General features: G+C 37.5%; 1 protein-coding gene across 3 annotated transcripts in view; it reads right to left on the reverse strand.

Annotated features, from left to right (window-relative positions):
* Positions 1 to 12,504, reverse strand: part of PNPLA8 (patatin like phospholipase domain containing 8) — a 148,704-nt gene that overhangs the window by 15,592 nt on the left and 120,608 nt on the right. For all 3 annotated transcript variants that reach the window (XM_059934191.1, XM_059934190.1, XM_059934192.1), the window contains exons 7-8: positions 2,487 to 2,544; positions 183 to 377 (exon numbers count right to left, since the gene is read on the reverse strand). In XM_059934191.1, the coding sequence (XP_059790174.1) occupies positions 183 to 377; positions 2,487 to 2,544 (253 nt within the window). The remainder of the gene's footprint in view (positions 1 to 182; positions 378 to 2,486; positions 2,545 to 12,504) is intronic.

The raw sequence follows: 12,504 nt of genomic DNA on the forward strand, positions 1-12,504 counted from the left end.
AATTTAAGAAAAACAAACAAGAAGTAAAACTATCTTGTACTGCACGCACATCTTTTGCCACATGGAGACACGAGGAAAGTCTCCTTGGTTGATCCCTCTGTAAGTTCAGTTGACATTTAATAAGCGCTGATTCGTTTTAATTATGTGAAGTTTTAGAAGATAAACCACATTAGTCAACTTACCTGATGAAGATCATTTCCCAACACATACTCTGCAAAGTAGCCGGGAGCAGCAGATGAGGCTCTGATGGCCTGCCACATTTTATACTGACAGCCTCCCAAATAGTGAGAGTTGACTCCAGGAAAATGTCCATAGTTTCTGAACACAAAGGCTTTTGGCGTTATCCCTCTGTTCACTATGGTACTTACTGCAGCTACCTAGTCAATTAAAAAGTGAACAATACGCATTGTAAGCAGCAATATTTGGGAACTGTAAAAATTAAATATTATTTAGTAGTATGAACAATCTACAACTCCACCCATCAAGATAAATGTATAACATAACTATAATACTAATCAAAGGAAGCAGATCCTTTTAAATAGGTATTTCTTTACAGGAAAATAGATACAAGGGCTGAGACAATTTTGAGAAATGCATTATAAGAGAACAATAATAAAAGATATTTTTTGACTACATAATTTGATTAGTTCTTTAAAAAGACATTCAAGAAAGCATAAATTTGCAGACCTTTATATAATAATTGATACTGCAGTAGTAGCAATGAATAAAAACTACTTAAAGATGAATAAATACACTATTTTCATATCATTTATTAATTAGTCATTGTTTCTGTGCTCTTTGAAAGCATTATGACTTTAGTAACTGAAACTCTGACACTAAACAAACTCTCAAGGCTTTCTGATTGTAGTTAATAACTGGTAGCTGGGCAATTTTTTTATTGAAAAACCGATGTTTATCACCCAGGGTCACAGATTTTCTCAGTGTCAGTTGAATTTATGTAAAATGTGATGTACCCTAATGATCTGCAATATAAACTTAAGAGGCTGAAAGGTAATGGTGAGGGCTAAATTGTTAGGGCTCTGTGCCAAGCCCTGCCAGGGGCCTGTGTGCTTTGCTATTTTATAAACCAATCGTCACATTCCAAGTTCGTGTGAGTGACCCAAGTGTGTCTCTAGGCCACTGTGGATAAGAGCTGGCCATACACTAAAATCCAGAGGGTCATTCCATTAATTGGTATACAGGCAAGCTCGATTAAGAAACGTGTCGATGGCTGCCTCATTTATCATGAGTGAATTATTTTTTGAGATGGCTGCAGTTCCCCCACACCCACTCTGTTTTTTTTTAAGTTGGCAATTCTCACAATTTAAGAACAAACAAACAAACAAGAAGCCCTGAAGATACAAGAGAATAAACAAGATGTGTAGTGTGCATCTTAGAGTCCTCTCCAACGAGCTACTGCATTTCATTATCACAGCCTCACGTGGTCTGATGGAGCTACCCCTCCAGCCCACTGCACATGCTGCCCTGGGATCCCCAGGCTCCAGCCTTCAAGAACTCTTTCAGGGCCTGCATTTCTCCATGGCTCCTTCTGTACACACTGTTCCCTTTGCCAGGAACACTCATCAGCCTTCACACTGAGACCTCAAAGCCCATTTCCTTACAGTAGCCTTCCCTCACGTCCCTGTAAATATATGCTTTCAGAGAACTGTTTTTGTGCTCCACAGCACTTATTTTGGGAAAACTGTATCTCATTTGTGTGATCATTTGATTAATGCTTACTTTGCCCTACTGGACCGTAAACTCCATGTCTGCGTTTACTCACTAACGTATCCAAAGTCCCTAGCATTATGCTGGCACATGGGGTAACATAATTAATACCTAAAGAATGAATAAAAATATGTGTAAGCAAGAGTGAAAGAGCAATAGAGGGAGCTGTATTTGATTTTTTATGGTTACAGCCTGTCATCCAAGAATGAACACAACCTGCGTGGGATTTCTGTGTACATAAACCCTTATTCCTTAATCAAATAACGAATTTTATTAAAGAACACAAAACTCAAGCAATACTCAGATCACTGGGTTTCAAACAAAGTAAATAAAAGGAGAAGCCAAACTGAGACTTATTCTATTGACATTAACATTTAAAAAATTGGGATTCCATTTGTATATTAATTTAATATTTTTCTAAGAGGCACATAAAGTTCCTTTAAAAAAATCTGGGAGGAAATGCCACAATTTTCCTTAAATCCCTAGATTTGATTAACCCTATAATAAAATAATTCTTTATCTTTAGTCCCAGTCTTTCATGTTCTTAAACTTTTGTTATACTTTTACTTGATATAGAAAAGGTCCAATGATCACATTCTGTACCTTCACAGAATGAGCCAATATATAAGGAATCAATATAATCTACTAAAAGAGGTTCCTAACAAATTTCTTCCCTTAATAAAGGGCCTTCAGAATAAATCCATTCACCTGACCTTCAATTCCAATTACGTGTTATATTTAAGAGACTCTAAACTTACCTTAGGACACATGGGGTTTCTTGCTGTTTCAATCATTAGTGAAGATCCCATTCTATCCCTGTATTAAAGGAGAAGAATTAAAGTATATCAAAATTTTATTTCCCAACATCAGGGAACATACACTATGCAATTACTATTGGCTCATGGCTTGCCAAAACCATGCAGGACATAAAAGTAGTATAAGAATCTCCTCTAAGAAGCTTATAATCCAACTAATGCACATAAAACAATATATACTTATCCATTAACATCTGATTCAAACTGCAAGTATCTACAATTCTGAGGGGGGCAATCAATACAGTCTGCAGTATCTGGAAAAGATGCATGGAGGTGTAGCTTAAGGACACCAACGATGTCAAGAAAACACATTAAAAGCCATGACATATCCAGAGTAAAGGCACAGAGGCAGAACAAATTTGATGTTTTCAGGGTCCTCCTGACAGGATAAAGGAGCTGTGTTGAGATAAGCCTGCAGAAGTATGGCAGACTAGTTACAGAACAGTCTAAAAACCAGATCAGGACACTCAGACTTCAAACCTGTTTTAGCAATATAGAGCCTATGTCACCCCCCAAAACTGCTTTTTAAAACATCTGAGTTGACATTTGAATTACTGCAACATAATAGAAATTGTCCGTGAGTAGCAATTTTCACAATTCCATTATAAGGTAATTTTATTTCAGTGCAGACTTTTTCCAGACTTAAAAATTATGTATTTTTCCCCTGTACTGAATACAAAGACTATGTTTTTTGACCAACCTGCCTCAGTAAGGAAAAACATTTTTCTAATGACATTTTTTCAAGTGACACTCATGTTTCTCAACTAGAATATTAGTGAATTTCACATATTTACAAATTAGGTAGTTACCTACCCTTTATTATCTTTTATAAATACAATGTAATATGCTTTCTAAAACGGACAAGATCTTTGTCTTTCCCAATCTGATCTGTGTGTTTCCTCAGCATGAAGATCAATGCAATTTTATTCTCCCAAGGGTCTTTTCACTTTATCTTTTCATAGAAATCTTGCTGTAAAATTGGGACAGAGATCCTAGGAGCATGCTGCTTTCACACTTTAAGCAAAGTTCACATTTATTTTTTGTTTAAACCTTGATTTTATAAAAAGCTAAAATGCTTTAGTGAATTGTTATGAATATAAATTTGAAGAGAAAATCAGAAACATTAATTGGTCATTTTAGAGAGATGTCAAAATAAAAAAAAAAGAATTCTCAACATTCCCAGAATCTACTGATGCTATAATTAAAAACAGCATCCCTACGCCCTCTTGCGAGAGCACCAGAATCACAACTAACTGTGGAACAATCGTCAGGAAGATGCTGGAACTCACCAAAAAAGATACCCCACATCCAAAGACAAAGGAGAAGCCACAATGAGACAGTAGGAGGGGCGCAATCATGATAAAATCAAATCCTGTAACTGCTGGGTGGGTGACTCACAAACTGGAGAACACTTATACCACAGAAGTCCACCCACTGGAGTGAAGGCTCTGAGCCCCACGTCAGGCTTCCCAACCTGGGGGTCCGGCAAGGGGAGGAGGAATTCCTAGAGAATCAGACTTTGAAGGCTAGCGGGATTTGATTGCAAGACTTTGACAGGACTGGGGGAAACAGAGACTCCACTCTTGGAGGGCACACACAAAGTAGTGTGTGCATCGGGGAAGGAGCAGTGACCACAGGGGAGACTGAACCAGACTTACCTGCCAGTGTTGGAGGGTCTCATGCAGAGGCGGGGGGCGGCTATGTCTCACCATGGGGACAAGGACACTGGCAGCAGAAGTTCTGGGAAGTACTCCTTGGAGTGAACCCTCCCAGAGTCTGCCATTAGCCCCACCAAAGAGCCCAGGTGGGCTCCAGTGTTGGGTTGCCTCAGGCCAAACAACCAACAGGGAGAGAACCCAGCCCCACTCATCAGCAGACAAGCAGATTAAAGTTTTACTGAGCTCTGCCCACCAGAGCAACAGCCAGCTCTACCCACCACCAGTCCCTCCCATCAGGAAACTTGCACAAGCCTCTTAGATAGCCTCATCCACCAGAGGGCAGACAGCGGAAGCAAGAAGAACTACAATCCTGCAGCCTGTAGAACAAAACCCACATTCACAGAAAGATAGACATGATGAAAAGGCAGAGGGCTATGTACCAGATGAAGTAACAAGATAAAACCCCAGAAAAACAACTAAATGAAGTGGAGATGGGCAACCTCCCAGAAAAAGAACTCAGAATAACAATAGCAAAGATGATCCAGGACCTCAGAAAAAGAATGGAGGCAAAGACTGAGAAGATGCAAGAAATGTTTAACAAAGACCTAGAAGAATTAAAGAACAAACAAACAGAGATGAACAATACAATAACTGAAATGAAAACTACACTAGAAGGAATCAATAGCAGAATAACTGAGGCAGAAGAACGGATAAGTGACCTGGAAGACACAATGGTGGAATTCACTGCTGTGGAACAGAATAAAGAAAAAGAATGAATAGAAATGAAGACAGCCTAAGAGACCTCTGGGACAACATTAAGCGTAACAACATTCACATTATCGGGGTCCCAGAAGGAGAAGAGAGAGAGAAAGGACCCAAGAAAAAATATGAAAAGATTATAGTCGAAAACTTCCCTAACATGGGAAAGAAAACAGCCACCCAAGTCCAGGAAGCACAGGGAGTACCATACAGGATAAAACCCAAGGAGAAACACGCCGAGACACACAGTAACCAAACTGGCAAAAACTAAAGACAAAGAAAACTTACTGAAAGCAGCAAGGGAAAAATGACAAAGAACATACAAGGGAACTCCCATAAGGTTAACAGCTGATTTCTCAGCAGAACTCTACAAGCCAGAAGGGAGTGGCATGACATATTTAAAGTGATGAAAGGGAAGAAACTACAACCAAGATTACTCTACCCAGCAAGGATCTCATTCAGATTCAACGGAGAAATCAAAACCTTTACAGACAAGCAAAGGTTAAGAGAATTCAGCACCACCAAACCAGCTCTACAACAAATACTAAAGGAACTTCTCTAAGTGGGAAACACAAGAGAAGAAAAGAACCTACAAAAACAAACCCAAAACAATCAAGAAAATGGTCATAGGAACATACATATCGATAATTACCTTAAACGTAAATGGAATAAATGCTCCAACCAAAAGACACAGGCTGGCTGAATGGATACAAAAACAAGACCCATCTATATGCTGTCTACAAGAGACCCACTTCAGACCTAGGGACACATACAGAATGAAAGTGAGGGGATGGAAAAAGATATTCCATGCAAATGGAAATCAAAAGAAAGCTGGAGTAGCAATACTCATATCAGATAAAATAGACTTTAAAATAAAGAATGTTACAAGAGACAAGGAAGGACACTACATAATGATCAAGGGATCAATCCAAGAAGAAGATATAACAATCATAAATATATATGCACCCAACATAGGAGCACTTCAATACATAAGGGAACTGCTAACAGGTATAAAAGAGGAAATCAACAGCAACACAATAATACTGGGGGACTTTAACACCTTACGTACACCAATGTTCAGATCATCCAAACAGAAAATTAATAAAGAAACACAAGCTTTAAATGACACAACAGACCAGGTATATTTAATGGATATTTATAGGACATTCCATCCAAAAAAAGCAGATTACACTTTCTTCTCAAGTGCACATGGAACAATCTCCAGGACAGATCACATCTTGGGTCACAAACCAAGCCACAGTAAATTTAAGAAAACTGAAATCATATCAAGCATCTTTTCTGACCACAACACTGTGAGATTAGAAATCAATTACAGGGGAAAAAAAGTAAAAAACACAAACACATGGAGGCTAAACAATACGTTACTAAATAGCCAAGAGATCACTGAAGAAATCAAAGAATACCTAGAGACAAATTACAACGAAAACACGATGATCCAAAACCTATGGGATACAGCAAAAGCAGTTCTAACAGGGAAGTTTATAGCGATACAAGCCTACCTCAAGAAACAAGAAAAATCTCAAATAAACAATCTAACCTTACACCTAAAGGAACTAGAGAAAGAAGAACAAACAAAACCCAAAGTTAGCAGAAGGAAAGAAATCATAAAGATCAGAGCAGAAATAAATGAAATAGAAACAAAGAAAACAATAGCAAAGATCAATAAAACTAAAATAAAATAAGTGACCTGGAAGACAGAATGGTGGAATTTACTGCTGTGGAACAGAATAAAGAAAAAGCTGGTTCTCTGAGAAGATAAACAAAATTGATAAACCATTAGCCAGACTCATCAAGAAAAAGAGGAAGAGGACTCAAATCAATAAAATTAAAAACGAAAAAGAGGAAGTTACAACAGACACCGCAGAAATACAAAGCATCCTAAGAGACTTCTACAAGCAACTCTATGCCAATAAAATGGACAACCTGGAAGAAATGGACAAATTCTTAGAAAGGTATAACCTTCCAAGACTGAACCAGGAAGAAATAGAAAATATGAACAGACCAATCACAAGTAATGAAATTGAAACTGTGATTTAAAATCTTCCAACAAACCAAAGTCCAGGACCAGATGGCTTCACAGGTGAATTCTATCAAACATTTACAGAAGAGCTAACACCCATCCTTCTCAAACTGTTCTAAAAAATTGCAGGGGAGGGAACACTGCCAAACTCATTCTATGAGGCCACCATCACCCTGAAAGCAAAATCAGACAAAGATACTACAAAAAATGGAAATTACAGACCAATATCACTGATGAATATAGATGCAAAAATCCTCAATAAAATACTAGCAAACAGAATCCAACAACACATTAAAAGGATCATACACCATGATCAACTGGGATTTATCCCAGGGATGCAGGGATTCTTCAATATACGCAAATCAATCAATGTGATACACCATATTAACAAACTGAAGAAAAGAAACCACATGATCATCTCAATAGATGCAGAAAAAGCATTTGACAAAATTCAACACCCGTTTACGATAAAAACACTCTCCAGAAAATGGGCACAGAGGGAACCTACCTCAACATAATAAAGGCCATATATGACAAACCCACAGCAAACATCATTCTCAATGGTGAAAAACTAAAAGCATTTCCTCTAAGATCAGGAACAAGACAAAGATGTCCACTCTCGCCACTATTATTCAACATAGTTTTGGAAGTCCTAGCCACGGCCATCAGAGAAGAAAAAGAAATAAAAGGAATACAAATTGGAAAAGAAGAAGTAAAACTGTCACTGTTTGCAGATGACATGATACTATACATAGAGAATCCTAAACATGCCACCAGAAAACTACTAGAGCTAATCAGTGAATTTGGTAACATTGCAGGATACAAAATTAATGCACAGAAATCTCTTGCATTCCTATACACTAATCAGAAAAAATCTGAAAGAGAAATTAAGGAAACACTCCCATGTACCACTGCAACAAAAAGAATAAAATACCTAGGAATAAACCTACCTAGGGAGATAAAAGACCTGTATGCAGAAAACTATAAGACACTGATGAAAGAAATTAAAGATGATACAAACAGATGGAGAGACATACCATGTTCTTGGACTGGAAGAATCAATACTGTGAAAATGACTATACTACCCAAAGCAATCTACAGATTCAATGCAATCCCTATCAAATTACCAATGGAATTTTTTTACAGAACTAGAACAAAAAATCTTAAAATTTGTATGGAGACACAAAAGACCCCGAATAGCCAAAGCAGTCTTGAGGAAAAAAAAACGGAGCTGGAGGAATCAGACTCCCTGACTTCAGACTATAATACAAAGCTACAGTGATCAAGACAATATGGTTCTGGCACAAAAACAGAAATATAGATCACTGGAACCGGATAGAAAGCCCAGAGATAAACCCACACACCTATGGTCAACTAGTCTATGACAAAGGAGGCAAGGATATACAATGGAGAAAAGACAGTCTCTTCAATAAGTGGTGCTGGAAAAACTGGACAGCTACATGTAAAAGAATGAAATTAGAACACTCCCTAACACCATACACAAAAATAAACTCAAAATGGATTAGAGACCTAAATGTAAGACTGGATACTATAAAACTCTTAGAGGATAACATAGGAAGACTGGACACTATAAAACTCTTAGAGGAAAACATAGGAAGAACACTCTCTGACATAAATCACAGCAAGATCTTTTTTGATCCACCTCCTAGAGTAATGGAAATAAAAACAAAAACAAACAAATGGGACCTAATGAAACTTCAAAGCTTTTGCACAGCAAAGGAAACTACAAACAAGATGAAAAGACAACCCTCAGAATGGGAGAAAATATTTGCAAACGAATCAACGGACAAAGGATTAATCTCCAAAATATATAAACAGCTCATGCAGCTGAATATTAAAAAAAACAACATCCCAATCCAAAAATGGACAGAAGACCTAAATAGACATTTCTCCAAAGAAGACATACAGAGGGCCAAGAAGCACATAAAAAGCTGCTCAACATCACTAATTATTAGAGAAATGCAAATCAAAACTACAATGAGGTATCACCTCACACCAGTTAGAATGGGCATCATCAGAAAATCTACAAACAACAAATGCTGGAGAAGGTCTGGAGAAAAGGGAACCCTCTTGCACTGTTTTTGGGAATGTAAATTGATACAGCCACTATGGAGAACAGTATGGAGGTTCCTTGAAAAACTAAAAATAGAATTACCACATGACCCAGCAATCCCACTACTGGGCATATATGCAGAGAAAACCATAATTACAAAAAGGCACATGCACCCCAATGTTCACTGCAGCACTATTTACAATAGCCAGGACATGGAAGCAACCTAAAGGCCCATCAACAGATGAATGGATAAAGAAGATGTGGTACATATATACAATGGAATATTAGCCATAATAAGGAACGAAATTGGGTCATTTGTTGAGACGTGGATGGATCTAGAGACTGTCATACAGAGTGAAGTTAAGTCAGAAAGAGAAAAATAAATATCGTATATTAACGCATATAGGTGGAACCTAGAAAAGTGGTACAGATGAACCGGTCTGCAGGGCAGAAACTGAGACACAGATGTAGAGAACAAACGTATGGACACCAAGGGGGGAAAGTGGTGGGGGTGGGCATGGTGGTGTGATGAATTGGGAGATTGGGAATGACATGTATACACTGATGTTTATCAAATTGGTGACTAATAACCTGCTGTATAAAAAAATAAATAAAATAAAATTTAAAAAAAGGAATAAAGCTACTATAATCATCAAAAAAAATAGCATCCCTATAATAACACAAAATCATTATCACAGGAAAAAATATAAAAATGTTCTCAATAAACAATGAAAGTAAAAAAATGACAAGGAAGGCCAGGGAGTGGGCATGGTAAAGCATAACAACAAGGCCCCCACTGAATCACACTTGCTGACTTCCATACCCTTGTATACAGTCCCTTTCCACACAGACCCTGGGTTTGAGTGGCTTTGGTCAATGGGACATCACCAAATATGCCACTAAACTGAGGCTTGGTAAGTCCTCATGCACTGGGGCTTGCTCTAACTGGAACTCTGAGACCACCATGGTGGGATGAAGCCCAGGACAAGAGAGACCAGCTGTCCCAGCCATCTCAGCTGAGATGCCTGCTGGCTGCCAGTAACCATGAGTGAGTTTAGACAAGACCCGAAGAAATGTCCAGTCAAACCACAGAATCATTAGACTTAATCATGACCTAAAAAAAAAAACTTAATTAAACCTTAGGACTAGAAAATAATATAAAGATTTACCTGATTTCAAGGTAGAAAAGACTTTCTAAATATTAAGCAAAGTTCAAAATTAAAGGAAAAGATCTGACAAATGAAGACTTCAAACTCCTCCACATTAAAAAAATGTTTTTAACTAAAAAGCACGTTTTCAATATATCAACAAACGGTTAATACATTTATAATATAGTGAGCAATGCCCTGGTAGGAAAATGAGCAAATATCATGCTCTTGAAATTCACACACAAAAAAGAAATAAATAAAAAAACAAAAAATGTTCAAACTCATCAATAACCAAAGTGATGCAAATTGTAAACACCAGTTTAAAAATCTCTCAAACTGGGCTTCCCTGGTGGCGCAGTGGTTGAGAATCTGCCTGCCAATGCAGGGAACACGGGTTCGAGCCCTGGTCTGGGAAGATCCCACATGCCGCAGAGCAACTAGGCCCGTGAGCCACAATTCCTGAGCCTGCGCGTCTGGAGCCTGTGCTCCGCAACAAGAGAGGCCGCGATGGTGAGAGGCCCGCGCACCGCGATGAAGAGTGGCCCCCACTTGCCGCAACTAGAGAAAGCCCTCGCACAGAAACAAAGACCCAACACAGCCATAAATAAATAAATTAATTAATTAAAAAAAAATTTGTTAAAAAATCTCTCAAACTGACAAAGTTCTAAAAATTAAAATGTTTGGTGTTCATAAGTATTTCATGAAATGGAAACACAAACTGATGTTGGTGGGTAAGCTGGGACAACTGTGTGGAAGAACAGTTCAGGTATATACATGTATCAATCTATCTAAAAAATGATTTCTTAAAACATGTATACTTTCTGACCCAAAATTGCACTCAAGAAGTTTACGTTAAATATATAACCAGAGATTTAAGTAGAGATGTAAGATATCCACCTAAACTTTATTTTGAATGGGAAAAATATCTGAAATATACTCTTTTTCCACTAGGGGATTTGTTAAATAAAAAATAGTACATCCATAAAATGGATAGTGAACAACCATTAAAACACATCTCAAGGGACTTCCCTCGAGGTGCACTAGTTAAGACTCCGTGCTCCCAACGCAGGGGGCCCAGGTTCGATCCCTGGTCAGGGAACTAGATCCCACATGCATGCTGCAACTAAGAGTTTGAATGCCACAACTAAGGAGACTGCCTACTGCAACTAAGGAGCCCATGTGCCGTGAGTAAAGGAGCCAGAGAGCTGCAACTAAGGAGCCCGCCTGCCACAACTAAGACCTGGCGCAACCAAAGAAATTAAAAAAAAAATTATCTCAAAAAATATTTAACAACATAGGAAACCAATCACGATAAAATGCTAAGTAAAAATGCAAGATACAAAACTACATGTGCATTATCATCCCAATTTTGTGAAGGGGATGAATACAAATGCACATTCACAACCTCACACACACACATACTTATCTCCAAGAAATTCCAGAAAAATGTACATCACCATGTTAATAGTGCTTTTGTTCTTGGTAGGATTATAAGCTATTTTCACTGTTTTCTTTACATATTCTCTATTTCCTATATAATGATTATTTTTAAAAGCCGTCAACATTGACCCAATAATTATGCTTCCTTTAAACTGACCTACTGATACATTCTGAAGTGTGGGCAGAAATGTAAATTTTCCTACCATAGCATTGTTCAGGATCACAAAAAATCAGAAATAACATAAATGTCCCAAATATAAATGGTTAAGAAAATATGGCACTGCAGAATGCAGTGCAGTCTTTTAAAAATTTGTCAAGAAATTTTCATAAAGTTGAAAAAGGGGAAAAGATAGAAAATTATAACTACAATATAATTTCCACCATATGAAACATATATGAAAATGTACACAGGCTAGGAAAAAAAATTAGAAGAAAACATACTGCAAAGTCTACAGCTCTAAACAAGACTGTGGGTGATTTTAAGTTTCTATTTTATGCTTATATTTTTAGAAAGTGAGTATAACGGCTGTGTAATATTTTGGAAGAAAATGTTTAAAAATTATTAAATCTTTTAGAAGACTATTTGTTAATGACTTGAGAAAGACTAATACTACTACATCATTTTAAATAAGGCCCTTGAGCACCTGTGGATTTTGGTACTCTCAGAGGTCCTGGCACCAATCCCTCACAGATACCTAGGGGCAACTGTATGCTAAGGAAAAACAACAGGTGCAAACATGTCCTATATACAATATGGTCTCAATTTTTTTAAAGACAATTGCAGCTTTTACATGCAAATCTGAAACATGTGAACCCAGGAAAATAGTGAATAGAATACAAT

This window comes from Balaenoptera ricei, chromosome 9 (genome assembly GCF_028023285.1).
Source record: "Balaenoptera ricei isolate mBalRic1 chromosome 9, mBalRic1.hap2, whole genome shotgun sequence".
Classification (NCBI taxonomy): Eukaryota; Metazoa; Chordata; class Mammalia; order Artiodactyla; family Balaenopteridae; genus Balaenoptera; species Balaenoptera ricei.